We start from the raw sequence: 19,732 nt of genomic DNA, 5'->3' as shown, positions 1-19,732 counted from the left end.
AAAGGTAAGGAACTCCTTTGACTAAAATAATTATTGATTGCATTCTTAGCTAAACTGTCCCCTTTATCATGTACTACTCTCGTTAACCCATTTTCGTTCCTTCTAGCAATCTTACTTCCTAATTTGCGTAGCAGATTTTCAGCTTAGACTAGAAAGTACTGTGTATTCAGTATATGAATTAAAATCCTAAGCCTTAGAAACACGTTGAAGATTACCAGAGTAGGTTTGAGGTTAAGGACAAATTGTTCATATGCAGGGTGTTGGTGAATACGTACTACTTATACGAAATGGAAAAGTGTGTATGTTTTCAATATAAATCATAATCATTTCTGAAAGTTTCATTATTCTCCACAGAAGAGTTAAACATACAATACAGTGGATGGTTAGCACGAACCAACACGCAATCTGACTGTACCACGAAAACTAAAGCTCGCGGAGCTGACGACCTTAGGTACCTGAATTTCGGTCTATTAACCCAGCCCATTAAAATAAACTGCTATACTAGTTATCAAGATTTGGCTATAAATCATGGAAAATTTTCTTATATTTGTTAACATGCAAATTTCACGAAGCTGGAAGCGAAACTTATTTGGCGGCGGAATCTCAGTCATTGAGCACACATGTTAGTGTTTGCACTTTAATTCAGTTTTTCTCCGGGTAATTTTCATCTAATTAAAGTAACATTAAGATCGGTGAATGTTCCTGCGTAGCTTTTCATACCCTTTCCTAGTGTAACTACTTATTTTACACATTTAGTGTAATCATTTAGATTTGTGTTGGTATTATCTCCTTGAGGGCTCGAATCTGTGTCACGGTTACTTGTTTAGTATTTTCAAAGAAAATGAAAGACTAGTTGAGCTAGAATATGAATTTGCTAACGGCCAAGTCATAATTAGTCAGTAGGATTTGGTATACAGTGTGTATGCATAAAGTCGCCCAAACGTAAATGACACACATATTAATTACACATATTAATCACTGCGAATAAGGATTAAGATGTAAGGTATGAAGATATCATGACTCATACGCGAAGCTTAAGCGGAAATATCTTGGAAATATTACTCCTAAAAGTGATCAAAAAGACGATGTATAGATAAGGTCGTTGTAACCGAATCCATTGGATTGTAGAACCAGCTAAATGTGCCTCAGTCCGAGGCAAATCATACCTCGGGCGGGAACATTTCTCGGTCAGACAGCACTGCTCAGAGTACAAAATAGTTTGCTCAATTTCAAATGACTCAGAGATAACGTAAATCATTCAGATGCACACAATCGGCATACCAATGCTGCAATGGTTCTACTTTGAACATCTTTTGTTTTACAGTAATGCCATGCATTTGAAGTCGTTCGAACACAATGTCCAGATGCTGGAGATGTGATTCTCCATCCGGACTTGCTATCAGACAGTCATCAACATACGCATGTACGAACTTAAGACCTCGAAAAACGTCATCTGTGAACCTTTGAAAAGTCTGGGAAGCATTTCTTAGTCCTAAAAGGCATTCGCGAAAATTCGTAGAGTTAAAAGGGAGTTATGGTACCGGTTTTTGGAATATCGTCAGTAGCAAAAGAGATCTGGTTATGGGCTTTAACTAAGTCGATTTTCGAAAAGACAGTCGTACCTTTCAAGGAAGCTGTCAAATCGTGAATGTGAGGCAACGGGTAACGATCGGAAATGGTTTTTGCACTCAAAAACCGATAGTCACTAGTTGGACGCCAATCGTTGCTATCTTTTTTAGGGACCATGTGCAAAGGAAATGACCAGGGGCCATTTGAGGGTCGAATGATTCCTAAGTCTATCGTGTGGTGGAATCCGTTTTCAGCCAACCTCAACATTTCGGGGACCAGTAGGCGTGCTTTCGAGAAAACAGGTGGTCCTGTAGTCGTGATGTGATGTGTAACATTGCTGGTTACACACGGCAATTTCGATTGTGGTTGATATATCTAAAAGTACCTATCCAGTAATGGTTGATATAATGTGTCTATGGTGTGCTTAATTGTGACTGGGGATAATTTGCAACTAGAAAGAGGAGTTACGCAAACAGATAACTTGGTGTTTCCGTCTATTAACCTTCGTTTACGTGTGTCGACGAGTAGATTATGGTATTGTAGCAGGTCTATACCAATGATTGGCATAGAAACATCTGCAATCACGAAAATCCAGTGGATGGGTTTGCATAAATCTACGTTAAGGTAAACTTACCTTTTCCCATATGTGGCTATCGGTTTTCCGTTTGCCGCCTGTAAGCTTAAAACAGACTCGTGAAGCCTGTCGTTAGCACTGGCAGGAAGAACGCCAACTTCTGCGCCAGTATCGACGAGGTAGCGAACTTTTGTTGTCACATCCGTGACGTATAACAGACGGCTATGTTCTCGGCTACGGTTGCCGTTAACGCGTGCCGGCAGGGAAGTTTCCTGAATAATTTTTCGTATCGATCGATTTTGGGTTCGGGTAATTGCAGGGTTTCCGTCTCTCGTGGTCTGGAGATAGATCGCCTACATGAAGTGCTTCTTCGCGGGGTATGTAACCGTTCACGGTCACTACGAACTCGAAGGAAACGGATCAGTGATGACACAGGTCCGAAATGTCATTCTGTCTCTCTTGAGGTTTTTCTGGGACTGAGAATACCTCTACTTTAGAGGTCTTTGCGATTTCAAGTATGAGGTTGGCAGATGCAACCAGATTGTCTACGGCGTTGTTTTGGAACGAGACTAGAACTGCTTGCACCTGTTGCGGAATTTTAGACAAGAAACGTTGTTTGAATAGGACTTCGTGGAAAGTTCTCTGGTCAATTACTTCTCTAGCAATATATCCGTCATGTAGCCATGTTGAAGGTCGATATTATAAAGGAGTTGATCTTATCTTTGTTGATCGGTTAGATCTCCGCGTTTTAGAATCGACCGTTTCAGAGTATCGTAAGGTTCCGAAACATCACTAGTAAACATACTAGGTGTTACGTATCTGTTGAAATCGCACGGTAGTGCCTTTACAACCGCGAGGAACTGTACGCGTGAGTCCGTAATGCCGTGCTCGTAAAAGTCAGCCTCTGAGTAGCAGAACCAGGCTTCGGTATTGTCCGGCCAAAAAGGCATTAGTTGAAATGAGGTTGGTGCAAGAGTTTTAAACTTAAGGAGCTTGGGAGTCTGATCAGTCATGGCGAGTCCAAAGTATGGGAATCAACGAGGAAAACATATCCCAAATTATGAAAAATATATCACAATATATAAAAAATTTAAATCAAAGTAATGATTTATGAAGTTCCAAAAGGGAACAGACTCACAGTTTATTGTTTGGTGTACCAGATCACGTCGGTCTCACCACTGAAGATACCATCAGTATTGTAGTTTGACAACACTTCACTAGTAACACCTATAATCGAATCGCGCCCCCCCCCTCAGAAAAATCAAAAGTCAGAAGCGAGGAGGTTGGAAGATATATTTGATGCGTTGTCAATAAATCGAGAATTGACTGATCTAATCTGGCTAATGATCGTAGGAGATGCTTCCCACGCCGTTCTGAAACGTGATCTGGTACGGATGCATGACCGAGCGCCTTCAGATAAATGAGTCCACTAAAACTAATGTGGTCAGTATCCAATGTCGAACACGTACAGAGATATATTTACAACTACAGTATGTTCTGAATTCACTTAGTATTGTTTGTTTGGATCTTCCCATCGATGTGTTTAGGACTGCAACTGGTCAGTCTCTAATTGGCATATGTGCATACTGTGCGTATTGCCTCGATATACCTTAATTCACAAGCATGGTAAGCAGAGATGGATAGTGGCTAGCAGTGGAATCCAGGACGCGCGTTTCGTCCTATTTGGGACTCGTTAGCTGGATGTACCTGCATCTCAGAGTTGATGTTCACTCTGGGACTCGAACCCAGTACCCTCGCTTCAAAGGCCATCGCGTTATCCACTCGGCCACTGAGTCCTGATAGCCACTTGCTTGTTCTTCTTAAAATTTATTGCTATTTCAGTGAGATCCTATTTGTTCCTCACAGTCGCCGTGAAAGTTTGTTCCAACTGGTTATCACAATGTTATGTGTCAAGTTGGGTATCAACCGCAATGTAGGACTTAAACATAGCAGGTCACATAGTTCCTTCGAACTGGAGTAGAGCAATACAGATAATCCATAGGGTTGGCAATCACATATTTAGTGGCGCACAGACGTCCAGGACTCTACTGGTTTGTTCATACAGAACAAGTCGAAAGGCTCGGACTCACTTTCATACCTTCTAATTATAAGGGTCTGCTTACCAGCATATTTTATCAAAACTAACCTAGGAGGATATGTTACTAAAGTTCTTAGACCTCTTCAGTTAGTGGACAGTGAAATTCTACCCAGTTAATTATATAAAAATGTAACAGGCAGTATTGAAGGAAGGGATATAATGTTATAAACATATAAGGACCTCGGCCTGGTCGACTGTCCGGATATATTATGAGAAGCCCTTTTTAGGTCAAAAAGTCTGCTGCATGTTGGAGGAACTTGCCACAGAGCTTCCAAGTAATAACCTTAGTTGTTAGGACACATGGCCTTCACGATTTCACAATTCATTCTAAAATGTAGTCCACAGTCTCAAAACTAAAACATGCTAGTTGATTCCTCTGAAGATAACACAGTTGTTGTGCTTCGATAACACTTTACCAGTAACACCTATAATTGAGTCGCACCCACCCAGTGAAATCGGAAGTTAGAAGCGAAAAGGGTTCAAAAATATATTTGATAGATTATCAGTATATTGAGGAGTGATCACTCCGAGGTGGCTAGTGATCACGGGAAACGTTGAGCACTCCATTCCAACTCCTAACCTGGTGCGGATGCATGACCAAGGGCCTTCAGCTAGTTGAGTCCATTAAAACTAATGTGTTCAGCATCCGATGTCGAAGACTTACAGAGCTATTGAGTTTAGGGATTTATTTGCAGCTACACCTTCTATTTTGTACATAAGGGAAGTAGATATTTGGGATGTCAGAGATCGTATAATCTCAACGGGCTGATACGTAACTTTAGATTTACCATCATCAGAATTATGAACCATATTAGAAAAAATTCGAATCCCCTTCATCCGATAGTTTGTAGATGGCGTCGAGTCTCGATCGACTATGATCACCACTACAGTAAGATTACGCGCCTGAAAACGACTTGGTTCCTTTGATAGCTCGTAAACCAGAAGGCTGTAACTGGTCCAGATAAAGTATATTTATTGGCAATCTCGTGGTATCGAATGAATACCGAGACGCGCCAACGAGTACAGGCAAAAAGAGCAGAGCGTAAGAACGTTCGAACGAACAAGATGGACAGCGGAACGAGAAGTGATTTTGATACAGTTAAACAAAACGAGTACAGTAAAACAATAACTGGTACAATTGTCTATAATAATAGTTATTTCCGTTACACCAATCGAGTTCTCGTCGAGAAAAGAAGGTCACCACAAGTCTACTGAAAATAGACTGAACCATCACCACTTACGAATAGATAAGTAGGGAAACATACTCAATACATTTAGCTAGACCATTGGCTAACCTACATGCTCTCCGTAGAGGCTTTTATTTATCTGTTATTTTGTCTTATACTCCTTTGTACTGTCACACGAATTTCAAATGAATTCAATAAGTGGATTAGATTTAAAGATACCCGAAATATTCGGAAGTTGACAGCACCCTAACTGGTAACACTTTTTATGACCGAAGCGTGCCAAACCCAGTCAACTCAAAAGTCAGAAGTGAAGAGGTTCGAAGATATATTTGATAATCTATCGATATATCGAGAAGTGATCAGTCTAAGTTGGCTAGTGGTCATAAAAGATGTGGAACACGGCGTACCCACTCATGATCTGGTGCGGATACATGACCGAGGGCCTTCAGCTAGGTGAGTTCGTTAAAATAATGAAGACAGTATTAAATGTCGAAGACTTACAGAGCTATTGATTTTGGTGATTTCTTTACCGGTACAGACTGATACAGAGAATTTCTTTAAAAATATTCGCAAAAGCGTGGAATCTATACTATTCAATGATTCCTTTGTATGTTATCCCGCAGATATTTTGAATTATAAATATAGTACTTTTAGTTATGCTCACCAAGCCTTGTCTGCCAAGAATTGAATTATTCTGGTAATACTTAGCACGTCACTTCAACTTTTTTTGTCATCATGCTAAAGCACTCAGAAATCGGTTTCTCATCTATCAAGACAATAATGAGTGTCTTTGGGCTGGAATTTCGCGTACGGAACAAAATATTTTGATTTTTAATGGGATTATTTTGTACAGTTAATTCGTAGCTACCTAAAATTACTGAAGATTGAAGAAGTAGTGTCAGTTGTATGTTAAGACTGATTCGATATACGTCCAACAAAAAGTAGTCATTAAAGGCATTAGGAGCATTAGTTTCCCCGAACTAATTTCCCAGCTGTTGAACACAGAGTCGCGACGTAGCAAAAGTATAAACAAGTAAACCTTGACTTTAGATGTTAAATCTGTTTTTAAAATATGGATTATTGCAATTATTGTAGGAAAGTAGTTCTCTTAGATTTACTGGAGAAAAGAAATCGATGAAAACTGTGCATAGTGATCAGTAATCAAAGGGCATAACGAATTAAGTAATCGGAAAAGTTATATCTAAGAAAAAGAGTACAATTTTATAACCAGTTGATCAACTGAAAATAACCAGTTTGAGAACTGAATAATAATCTGATCTTTTTGTATCAATCCTAGTTTACAACTACTAGTATATATCACCTATTAATCTAAAGGTGTATTTTCAACATCACAATATGGATCTTGAAAAATAGATGCAAATGTAGGTTTTCAAATATTTCAAAAGATTCACTATAAAAACTGTCTTAAGTAAGAGCAGAAATCGTTGACTTAAACGACGAAATAATGCATCAGGGACAAATTAACCAAGCAGGATTTCTAGAAAATGTAGGTCAGCACTATAAAAATGAACTGTTCATAGTTGTCCAAGCTGAAAAATTTATATTTCACGTAGTAAATATCATTGGAAGATAAATCCACTTGGAAGCTCATGTTTAAGTTTAGGTACAAAATCACACAGTGTCAAAATATTGACCTATGAACAGTGTACTGATTTTTTTGGCCGAAGCAAGAAGAAATATATCGCTGTTAATTCTGTTTACATTGTCTGTCCCTATTCCCTTCCCTTTAACTCTTTGTGTATTGTTTTACACTACTTGTTAATATTCAGTAAACAGTTGTATTCCTAGCAATTTTTACACGTATGTTGTAACGCAAGCTTGTGTAATATTCTAAAATATTTGATATATACTCATAACATTTATTGTATTTATCGTTGTGATTACTTTCTGTCAATTCCTATAGAAGTTTTCCTTAATTTTTGCATTGCCGTTTAATCCTTTTTTAAACGCAACGTGTCCCATATTGTTTGCTCTTGGTTCCGTTTTTGATCGTTGACAAACTGTTATCAAGATTAGACAGGTATCAGCTGTCATTTGCACTATCGAATGAGTTAATTTTTCTTCAGGTTACTATTGAAGGAAATTATTTTTATTTCAAACTTGCCGACGCGGTAAACGCCACAGATACCCCACAAGTTGAGGTTTGTAACTAATTAATGTATATTATGCAATAAAGAACTGCTTTTTTAGACCAATTGCTGTTTTTGTGAACTTCAAGTTCATACGTATCTCAACTGTGTGATTTAGACGCTTCGATAGATTTAATCACAGTTACGATACCGCGGCATCGAAAGAATACAGGCTGCATATATTTATAAGACTACATATATGATAACAAAGAAAATGACTAAAATGATTTGAAGTAATGACTTTTTGATCGTACAGAGGAGTTAATCATCATGAAATTACTAGGCTGGATACCGAGCAAATAAGGTGAGCTTATAACATTTGTGGTACGAAGAAGTTGCTAGGATCAGTTATGAGGAAGCATCATGGTCTATGCTACTTACGCTGACAGGTAAAAGTATGATGTAGCACAAATAGGAAGTGGGATGCGTGGCAGCAGAAGATTGGATTGAAGAAAAGAGAGATGGAAGCAGAGATAAATCGCAATAACAATCCGATCTAAAGAATAAAGAAGTATGTACATGACAACTGAAGAAAGGCGTGCAAATTATGTATTTAATGTATGGTTTTCATATTTTATTAAAGTACTCTAATTAATTATATACATGACTTGATAACAATGGCAAAATATAGTCACTGAGAATGAAAAGAAACAACAGGATAATATCGATCTAATACGATATCTAATCATAACCGAATTTATCAAAACAGATTGATTTAGCCTTTGTAGAACGATTTGTAAAATCTAACCTTACCATAAAATAGACTCGGATGATTTGCACAGAACAGTAAAATAGTTTTCTGAACTAAAGCATTTCCAACTGAAATTATTCATTATAATAAATGTTTTGAAAACTTATCAGATCAACATAAAACGAAGTTTATCGGAATATATATTCAACAATCATAGTGATAGATTTTATAGTTTTTATTTAAACTTCACTGAAACATACTCATAGGTAACTATAGACCTCCTAATTTTCTTATTAGTCATACTTAATTTCAGTATTTATGAAGAATTTACAAAAAATGGCATTCAAGGCAAAGTATAATTCTTTCCGAATAGTATCATTTATACCCAATTTAACGTGGTTCATAGTATAAAGTAAATTTATAATCAGAAGGAGTTTTGGGGAGATTTTAGCCATACAATAGTTGAATTCATGAGTCAGTTGAAGCTAGATGACCATGACAAACCTAAAGTTAGACATTCACACTGTTGGATGCTGGCTCAGTAGTCTACAAGTTAAGTGTTCGCGCGCCAGACTAATATGTCCTAGGTTCGAATTCGCGCGATAGGATCGTGGATGGATACTGGAGTCCCATAATAGGATGAAACCGCCGTTCTCTGCTTCCAGGTTTACAATGATGGTCTAGCTTTAATTGAATCATGAATTCAATGAATAAATTCGCAATACTGATATTCGCTTATTAACTCCGCCTGTAGCTCCTCCGAGGGTTGCTGCCGGTCCCAAGCCCTGGTAAAGGAGGAGGGTTTGTCATGAGGTTAGAGACCCCATCCCGTAGAAAACTAGCTCGTTAAAAAACGCCAACCAGATATTCGCTTATTATCCTCATAAATATTCAACAATGTATAAGTAAAATTTAAAATTAATTTATATTTTATTGTTCATAATCTGTCATTGAATAATATAAGATAGGGATTGTTTACAAATTAACTATAATAATGATCATCTTTATTATTCTAATATATTTAAAATTTTCTATTCGAAAATATATATTGATTATTTTTTGCTTATAGTATAACATAGATGAGAACAGGAAAAAAATATTGATCTTCGCAAAAGTACACTTCACCGAAAAAAAATAAAAAATCATATTACCTTAGTAACACGTTTATGTTTAAAAAAAAACTGATATCATATTAAAGAAGAAAAAAGAAAATAAACAAAACAAAACATAAAGAAACTGATTCATTCATTTAAACATTTTATATTCAATTGAAACATTGAATAATAATAATAATAATAATAATAATAAAATAACCAACCGACAAACAACAAATAACGAAAAAAACAAAGAAAAGAAACCAACAAAAATGAAAGAAAAACAAAGAACTATTCATTATTCATATTTATTGTGCAAAAATGATAGTAAAATATTTTTAAAAAAAACAAAGCAGAATAAATAGGTAAAGAAAAGAAAAAAAGAAGAAGAATATTTAATTAATGAATAATTGAATGTTCTTTTTTTTTAAAAAAAAGAAAGAAAAAAAACAAATGGCATTGAATAATTGAAATGCGGGATATTGTTTTTTTTTTTTAAATTTTACACAGGATTACATTGAATCAAATAAACCATACATGCAATTAAATTATTGAATTATTTATTTTGTTTAAATGAAATAAAATAGAAATTAGTTAAATAAATAAATAAATAGATTTCTTTCTTTATTCAATTATTAAATACAAATACTACTATAGATAATATGAATAATAATTAATTCTGTTAAGTTAAATTGTGTTTTTCTTTAATTTTTATTTTACTTTTTCTTTTTTTTTCAAAAAAAAGAAAAAGAAAAGAGAAAAACATTTCACAAATTGAATTTACTAAAATCTTTTAATGATCATTGTAATTTTGTTGTTTTTTTTCTTTTTTTCGTTTTTCTTTTTTTGTTTTTAATTTTGATGAAAATTTATACAGAATACAATACAAAGTTTAATGAGAAGATATTATCAATGAAATGTGAAAAATAAATAAATCTCTATGGATTTGATCTGTTGAAACGTAGAGAATAAAAGAATAGATAGTGATAACAGATTAAATAATAATAATAATAATATCTTCGATGATCTAGACGAGAGTTGAAGAATCAATTCATGAGATTTAACTTATATATATATATATATATTCAGGGATTGGTTCATTGAATTACTCTGATATCATTGAATGTGGAAGACAATTTATGATTCCGTCAATGAAAAAAATATTTTTTTGATTGATTAACCATTTGAAGAATCTACATTATTGATAAGTTATACACAAACAAAAAAAGAATTAAATAAAATCTGTTTATATAGATTGTTAATTAGATTGTTTAAATCAAAAAATTTAGCAACATCTCCAAGAATATTTATTATTATTATTGAATAGTTGAATACATGAGTCAACTAAGGCTAGATCACCATAGAAAACCTGGAGGCAAAGGACGGCTGTTTCGCCCTAGTATGAGACTCCTGAGAAGCACACACTCACAATCCCGCTCGCGGGATTCGAACCGAAGACCTATCAGTCTCGCGTGCGAGCGCTTAGCCTCTAGACCATTAAACCGGCATCCAACGGTGTTGATGTCTAACTTCCATCAATCCACGAAATTGAGCAACCATTCACTAATATCATGGATGAGCACTGCTGAGGAGTCCCACAATAGGACGAGACTGCCGTCCAGTGCTTCCAGGTTTTCCCTGATGGTCTAGCTTCAATTGACTCATAATTTCAACTATATAAAATTACTAAAAAAAATTTCCACAAAACCCCCTCTTCTGATAATCATGTTTAAAATTGTAATTTTTAAACTTTCTAACTAAAAGCTAATCAAGTGTAACTCAGTGAAAAATTATTCATGAAAGCAAAGTTATTAACATAAAAAACTTTCGTAGTCCTATGTATAAACTAATAGAAGAATAAATAAAAGATACATCTGGTCTATAAATAAATTTTTTATTGTGTTTATACAACAAAACAATAAGGTTATATGTAAAATTTTTTTTTTGTTTTTTTGCATTTTAATCAGTATGATTTCATTGGTTGACATTGTAATTCATATCTCATTGATAATAATTTACATGAATGATTTACTTTAATGAAAAAGAAAAGGTTATATGATTTGATTGGATCAAGTTTACTTAGCACATTTCAATATAAATTAATTAATGGAATGAAGGAGTTCATTTTAATGAGTTTATTTTGAAAGCTTTATAATTGTTTTATATATGTGTTATTGGATTCAAGTCTTGGAGTGAATGTCAACTCTGGGATTGAGGCACATTTAACTGACGAGTTTCAAATATGATGAAACAAGTGTCTTAGATCTCATTGTGAACCACTATTCATCTCTGTTTAAAATATATTCATGGAGACTAAGAAGCTCCGTAGCAAAACAAAAAAATTGTAGCGCTTTCAATGTTATTCCTAAATAACCTTGAGTGTATAATATGTTCAAGTAGATTTCAGACTGTAAGACAGCATCATTGTTTAGTCAAGATATAACGAACAGTAAGTATAGGGTTGGAAAGATTGTTGAGGTTTATTGAGATCATGAAACGATCATAGTTAAACCATCATTGAAAGTCTGTAAGCACTAGTCAGCGGTTTCGTTTTAGTATGGGACTCCTCTGCAGTGCATGACCACGACCCCTTATGTGGGAATCGAACTCATGACTTCTAGTCTTTAATGATTGACATCTATATCTTTGAGTCGGAATCTGTAGGTGTTAATGTCTAACTTCGATCAATCCATATGATTGCGCGCCCGTCTTCTATTGTCTTAGGTGGTTAACCAGCACTCTCTTAACATACTTGAACTTCACTGTTCATGGCTTCACAATAGGACTCCGGGAATTGCCTCCCGAAACCAGTAACTGGTGTGGGAGTCGTAGGTGCGCACTGATGAGAAATTTTGTGCTAAGACAAAACAGCTTTCCCGTGCTTTCAGGTTTCCAAAGGTGATCTAGCATTGATTTTTTCATGAGATCAATGAGATAAATAGTTGAAAGTTAGAGAGTATAAGTTGATTTTACCTACTAAAATGAAACAAATCCATTTTTATCCAAACAGCTATATAATTTCTGACACTAATTATCGTTCCTTGAATAGCTCGGTTATTGTCTGCTTTGTGGTTACCTACTGAATACAAAGCTTACGTTTCACCTCACTTCTGACTCATCAGCTGGATGTTGACACTAAAACCCCAACTCAGTATCTTTCGCTTCAAACGCTGAACACGTTATCCACAGAGCTATTTACTATATAATTATCAGAACTTACTGGCTCACTTATAATTTTGAATATCAAAAACGGGGAATTCACAAGCTTTTATGAGCATATTTACACTTGGTAAACAGGTTATTAGTTTTATAGAACCAATAGTTTAGTTGATAACGCTCAAAGAATTCGAAGCAAAAGAGAATGTGTTTGAGTTAATAAGTACTCACCTACACTGGAATCCAAGTTCATTCATATGACGAGTCTTCAGTAAAATAAGACATGAGTTGTGGATTCTATTGCCAGTCTCACATAAAATACACTAAATCATTATCGAATTTTTATCCCATTGGTTATTTACCATTTTATTATCGACTCATGTTTAATTCTATAAGCTATTACTTTATTTTGAAATGTCAAGAAATTAATCTTTGGACTAGTAACTACTGTGGTGTGGATTACTTATATCCACATAAGTAGTATACAACGATGGTCGGGCTTCGAATGTATTTCAGTAGAAGATCAATAAGGAGAGAACGGGAACGGAACTGAATTGGTATGAAAGTGCATGAACAATAATAATCAGAGACAATTGATTGATAGTTTGCAAATTAACTAAATATGGTTCTCATATTTTACTGAGATATTCTGTAGTTTTAAGCCTAAATAAATTCGGTTGTCCTAACTCGTGTTCTTGTTCACTACGACTATTGGAGAACCTTAATGTGATTGTGAAGAGATGTTTGTATATTCTGTTATACATTTTTATTGACCACAAAGTTAAGAAGAAAAATAGATCTTTATTTCCCCCTCATTCCCATTAATTATTTTCTTTGAATATTTGTTAATATACAACATCTACTGATGATAAATTTTCATAACAGGTATATTCCAGAAAACTAAGTTATATTGTGCGACACAAGTATTAATCGGTTATTGGTAAAATTTATCATTATGAAGTTCAGTTGTTTAATAGAGGGATAAGGTAGATATTTTAATAGTTGAATTCATGAGTCAATTTAAGCTAGACTACCATTGGAAACCTGAAAGCATCGGACGGTCGTTTCGTCCTAATATTATTATGTGCTCGCAAGTGACTGGTTTCAAGATGTATTTCCTGGAGTTCTAGTGAGGAACTGTGACCAGTGGAGTTCAACCGTGTTTGTTGTGAGGCAGTTTCTCATTGAGGACAGTGGTAAACGGTCGCACAATACCGCGGATTGGTTGAAGTTAGACATGAATTCAATCATTAAAATTACAATAATCTTCACAAATCCTCGTTCTGATAAAGTTGATATTGTATAAAGTTAGGCCCGATTGTATAAAACAGGGAGATTATTTTTATTAGATGAATGTTAAGCGAAAATATTTCAGTAGTAATATACTTCTAGATTATAAAACTGTTTACAATCAGAGTTGTTTATTCTTACCAGGCAAATCATTATCAATGAAACTATATTGATCTAAATTCGTAGGATTCACAGGGGATACATCATCTGAATTCTCTACAGTTTGATGTAAAGCCAACAATCGTCCAAGAGGTTTACGACGTCCAATTATCAAGCTTGATAGGGCTGTATTTGTATTCGGATCAGTAGATGATGTATTTGAAATATTTTGTTTATCAGATGAGTGAAACAACTTTGATGTTGTAATTGATGAAGCGATTGTAGATGGAGAAATCGAATGTTGACCACTTGAAGAATAGAGTTTTTTAATCCCACGTACAATTGATGATGACGATGAAGGTGAAGCTTCATTCACATTGATAATATTACTGGCAGAAGTAATAACAGTAGTAGTAGTAGTAGTACTGGTAGTCGTGACGATTCCAGTAGTTGGTGGATTAGATATTTGAGATGATATAGTGACAGTTGGTTCACTAACTGGTTTAGCTAAATCTTGAAGTCTCATACCAGGTTTTATATTAGTTGGTTTGTCATATATTACAGGATTATATCTTTTATGTATTTTGTCATGTTTATCAGCTCCATGTAATGAAGAAACTGTGATATCGGAACTAGTATTAGAAGGAGTTTCTTCGATATTTGCACTGTCTTTATTAAATCCTTGATTCTGTCGATATGGAGTATACAATGGTAGGGCTCCAGTAAGCAGGGCTAATAAAATAAATTGGAAAATGAACTTAAATGATAGAAATAATAATTGAAACGGATTGATTAAAAAAATCGTCCCAGTATTTGCTAAGATAAAAAAACTGCCAATCTCGCGAGGCGGGATCGTGGATGAGCACTGCTGAGGAGTCTCACAATAGGATGAAACGGCCGTCCAGTGCTTCCAGGTTTTCCACAGTGGTCTAGCTTTAATTGAATCATCATTTCAACTATATATAGTCCATAGACAGTAAGAATTAGTTGCAAAGAAACATGTTCAATCTTTCTATTTACAGTTAGCCTTACACATTATTCATTTCGTTGTTACTCTGTCATCCATGAGCTTCAAACTGACTCAAGAATTATTTTAATTTAAAATGGTTTAAATGATCTCGTTATTGATAGTTCTTACTGGAATTTAATTAGTCTTGTTTGGCATATAGGTATTCTGTGGGGAATACCTCGTTATAGCCAATATTGTACGAGTTGATATAGAATAGATGAAATGTGGCTAGTAGTGGGATTCAGTATGGCCATATGCCAACCAAGACTGATCAAATTTCAGTCAGAAACAATCAACAGTAGGATTATACAAACCATTTCAAAGTGAATTAAAATTTATACGTGTTGCAAAACTGCGAGGTTTTTCGGGCTTTGTTACTAAATGAATAATGGGACAGTGTTTAAAACCAGCATTAGTGGGTTTAAGACACGGAGTGGACATCAACTCTGAGATGCAGGTACATCCGACTAATGAGTCGGAAATGGAAAGAAATGTGTGGCTTGGATCCCATTTCTAGTCATATTTCATTCATTCCATATTGAATAGAGCCCGTTTTTGTGTATATTTGATTGTTGAGCTTTTTTGTTAGAAATGGATATCAGCCGAGGAACTCTTGAAAACATAGGGACTAGTGATAGATATTTTGTTTTAGTATGGAACTTCACAGTAGTGAAAACTCACGTTGCTACTATGAAGTGAGAGCAAAAACCTTAAGGTATGATTGCATTGCATTTATGCTATATGATAGACAAATAAATTCTGAGGCTAATAAGACGCTCATAAAGTTACTATTTGTGAATTCAACTTATGGTTGTTTTGAGGACTTATCATCAATATCAATCAGAAAAACAGTTCAAGAATATACAAATATATGATTTTCGTAAATTATATGAACCTATCCACTTCATATTGTTCTCAGTTGTCTCAGTTCAACTCAAAATATGCTTTTATACTTTCTTTTACTGAACTATCCATTTTCGGCGAGACTGTAATTTACGGACGGATCAATCACATTTGAGATAGTCGGTGTTGGATTTTGGCTCGACATTTATTCATCCATCTGACTAAATATCGTTTCGGTATTATAGCTGATGTCAGTTCGTGATAAAAACATTAAATCCAATTTCTAACCATAACGTTCAATTATAAACCCTAATCCTAGTTCTTCATACTTATTATAACCTTTATTAACCCTGGTAAGTAGGTTGATATTCCATTTTAGCACTGCTTAATAGTCATTCATAAATTATAGTCTCAACACATTTTCTGTAAATGGAACAAATGAAATTAATTACTAATGTTTTAAGTTTTTTTTTAATGAGTTAGTTTATGTTAAATAAGTGTGCAAATCGAAAAAAGAAAATAACACTCACTTCCTGTAGGTCGGATTTGCGGTGAAACAGATATTGTTGCCGATCTTAATAAACCAGAAGATGGAAGTGTTGTTGTAGTTACTTTAATAATGTTGATAATATTATCATGATTATTGCTGTTAGTAGTATGAGTAGTATTGCTGTTGGTTGTACCAACAAGTGTGAAAGTTGTCGACGTTGGTATATCAGTATTAACGGTTTTATTGCTAGTAGTAGTACTAACGGTAGTAGCAGTAGTGATGGTTGTTATAGTGTTAGTAGTATGAATTTTACTAGACATATTGGTTGCTGTATCAGGGACACTATCTACAATTGTACTACAGGTTGATTTAGATCGCTCACAATTAGCTAGTGAAATACTACCACGTGCTGAATTCATTCGATTATAATCAGCTATTGTAGTTTTATCATCATTTGATGTAATATGCGCTGTAATTAATTTGATCGGATCATATTGTTCTGATGAACCAAATACTTGAAAAACACGATCAATTAATAATTCAACAACTTTTGTCTGACCTTTATTATCCATGAATTCCATCATATTAGCTACTTGAAATCTGTAAAAGAAAATATATGTTTATGAAATGAATAAAGGTGATAAAAATATCTGAGTTGAAGATTGTCTGGAGATTATTTTAATCTGATTGGGCTATTTATCAGGGATTAACATCAACTGAGGCGTAGTTGAAAACTAGGGAGGATTGGAAAACCATTTTTTTCATGATACAAATTTGTTTAAAACTGAAATTCACAATCCTTCCCTAGACAAATCCATAAAACCTCAAGTACAACAACATAAGCATTATGTCAACACCACTGAGCTAGATTGCATTAAACCAAATATTCAACTCCAATTAATTAACCTTCAGTATAGTTAAACCCTACCGAGTGGATAACGCGATGGAGTTTGAAGTAAAAGGTACTAGGTACGAGTCCCAGAGTGAACATCAATTCTGAGATGCAGGTAAATCCAGCTGACGAGTCCCAAATAGCATGAAACGCGCTTTAAACTGGATTCCACTGCTAGTCACTATCCATCTTTGCTTATGATCTTACATATATATATATATATATGTTTTTACGATTGTAAGTATTTTTACTTAATAATTGCTTATTGTCCTGTTCGATCAACATGTTTCATTCATTTGATTAAAATAATTTATATCTTTAAGAAACCAGAGAAAAATCGCGATTAATGAATAATTGTTTCGCCTAATATAAAACTGCTTAGCATCAAGAATTCATGAGACTAGAAAGAAACAAATTTACAACTATCCATCTGGTACAACGTATGCTATAAGTTTCAGAATACTTGGTTAGTAGCTAATGTAGCCTTTTCATGACAGTTTCAGTGATGAGTATTTTTAAAAATTTCGTATTAGGAAAAAAACAAGTACTTACTGATTACTAGTTTTTAAAGGCTGTAGTTAAGAATGTAAACTATTCCTACAATGTCTTTAAACAGTAGCTAATAATCCTTAATCTAATAAATTGGTTATGTTTGCAGAGAAAATGATGACAATCGGCAAAACATGATGAATTCCCTTGGTACTGTTTAATTTGTTATTTTTGTTATACTCAAACTTATATCAACAATAAGTTGTACAAATTAGTCATTATTTTTAACAGTTATACAATTTTAATTGTTGAAATCATGAGTCGATTGAAGCTGGACCATCCTGGAAAACCTGGAAGCACTGGATGGCCGTTTTGACCTATTGTGGGACTCTTAGTCTAGTTATACAATTCCCATAAGTGGTTATATTGCTTAGTAAAATGAAAACTGTATATAAAAAATAAATTTAAAAACTCACTTAGGTCTTTGACGTAATACTGTTGGAGCAAACATTGTACCTAAATTAACAGCTCCCATTTGATTTTCCGACTGACATTCAGCGACTCTGTAATGTTATTAAGGTAAGACAGTGGAAAATTATGCAATTTTTAAAATTGTTCATTTTACTACTTAAAGAAAACTTTCAGTAGTATTAGACGTATGGAGAAATAGGATGCGCTATACATCTACAAACTATACAAATACATTTTTGTACCCAATAATCTAAGCTCTCTAACAACGAATTACTATTGGTATATGTGCCCTGACTAAGTGGTCTCACAGCATCCTATCACAACAATATGTAACACAAAGACAGTAATTGTCGATTCATTCGTTTACCGTCTAACTAACCACTAGATATGAAATGGGACTATTAATAAAGTTAACACATTTCATTAACTATGTACCGAATATAAACGTTCAAAATAATCCTTTTAAATGGTACTTATCCGGTGAACTTAGAAATGCAATAATATTTTTAGTGTTCTAATCTTTGAATTTGTTTTCATGTATACCTCAAAGTATTATTTGTATTGTTTAATTTACGTTTATTTTACAATGACCTTCATGACCTTCAAGAAAAATTGAACATCTATCTACACACAATGTCTTTGTTTATATATTATTGGTAAGGGTTTTTATTATTATTCCATTAAACTGAATTTCGATCATTCTATGTTGGTGTAAATGCATCCTGACAGAATTGCATCGATATAGCAATTTTGCAACAAGTTCTAAAAGTATTTGCATTATGGATAACTATGGAGAAAATAGAAACTCCTTATTAAGGAGGCATTCTAGTATATAGAGCTCGATTTCTGAATAATTTGATTCATTTCTGTATTTTATTTAGTTACGTCTTTTGGATATTTATGGTACTGCAAATTATCGATAAAACTCTGTCAAAATAATTTTTGTTCATCCTTTTAAAGTGTTATGTTTTCGAAGGGGTTTTGTGAAGATTTCAGTATTTTCCATAGTTGAAATCATGAGACTGGTAGGTCCTGGGTTCGAATCTCGCGAGTGCGGGATCGTGGATGCGCACTTCTGAGGAGTCCCGTAATAGGACGAAACAGCCGTCCAGTGCTTCCAGGTTTTCCATGGTGGTCTAGCTTCAATTGACCCATGATTTCAACTTTGAAAAATATTGTATTTCCTTTTTTTCAGTAGACTAGATCGTACCAGTAAATTGATGTGGCTATGTAACATTTATAGAAGTTCATTGAGTAATTAGTAGGAATGAAGACTTTTCAGTGAATAAAATTCTCTTTTCGACGATATCATTTTCTGAAGCTGTAAAAATGTATTTACAGGTGATTGTTTTTTTAAAATGTTGTAGTCCTTAATAAAATGGAAGAGTTTTACAAAATTATCAAATAATCTTATGAATTATAATTTCTAATTATTGTCTTCTTGTCTTTTATTAAGTAGACTGTTATCTTCATCTTTCATAGATTATTACTTTTTATTACTTCCAATATTGTTATATAACATAAGCTGTTGATGATTGTTGATTACTTTGTTAAATGAAGCAACCTCTTCTAATTGGTACTTATTTGTCTTGAATAGGCTACTACCATGACTAAATATTACCAATTTTAT

General features: G+C 34.2%; 2 protein-coding genes and 1 non-coding gene across 3 annotated transcripts in view; all 3 read right to left on the bottom strand.

The window, feature by feature from the left end:
- Smp_142890 (putative hect E3 ubiquitin ligase) overlaps positions 1-424 on the bottom strand; it is a 39,380-nt gene extending 38,956 nt beyond the window's left edge. Inside the window, exon 1 of the mRNA XM_018799896.1 lies at positions 370-424. The gene's annotated coding sequence lies outside the window, so the exon portion shown is untranslated. The remainder of the gene's footprint in view (positions 1-369) is intronic.
- A 3,445-nt stretch (positions 425-3,869) lies between these two features.
- On the bottom strand, positions 3,870-3,935 carry Smp_tRNA_00559_Gln_TTG.1.1. Its single transcript has one exon. It is a non-coding gene (tRNA).
- Positions 3,936-10,217: 6,282 nt separating this feature from the next.
- Positions 10,218-19,732, bottom strand: part of Smp_142880 (hypothetical protein) — a gene marked incomplete at its 5' end in the record, with an annotated part of 43,116 nt that continues 33,601 nt past the window's right edge. Inside the window, 4 exons of the mRNA XM_018799895.1 lie at positions 10,218-10,556; positions 13,951-14,274; positions 14,437-14,640; positions 16,633-16,850. Of these exons, the coding sequence (XP_018653763.1) occupies positions 10,540-10,556; positions 13,951-14,274; positions 14,437-14,640; positions 16,633-16,850 (763 nt within the window). The 3' untranslated portion in view covers positions 10,218-10,539. The remainder of the gene's footprint in view (positions 10,557-13,950; positions 14,275-14,436; positions 14,641-16,632; positions 16,851-19,732) is intronic.

This window comes from Schistosoma mansoni, chromosome W (assembly GCF_000237925.1).
Source record: "Schistosoma mansoni strain Puerto Rico chromosome W, complete genome".
NCBI classification, from domain to species: domain Eukaryota; kingdom Metazoa; phylum Platyhelminthes; class Trematoda; order Strigeidida; family Schistosomatidae; genus Schistosoma; species Schistosoma mansoni.
Note: the sequence above shows the minus strand (reverse complement) of the source record. Positions and strands in the feature narration are given on the sequence as shown.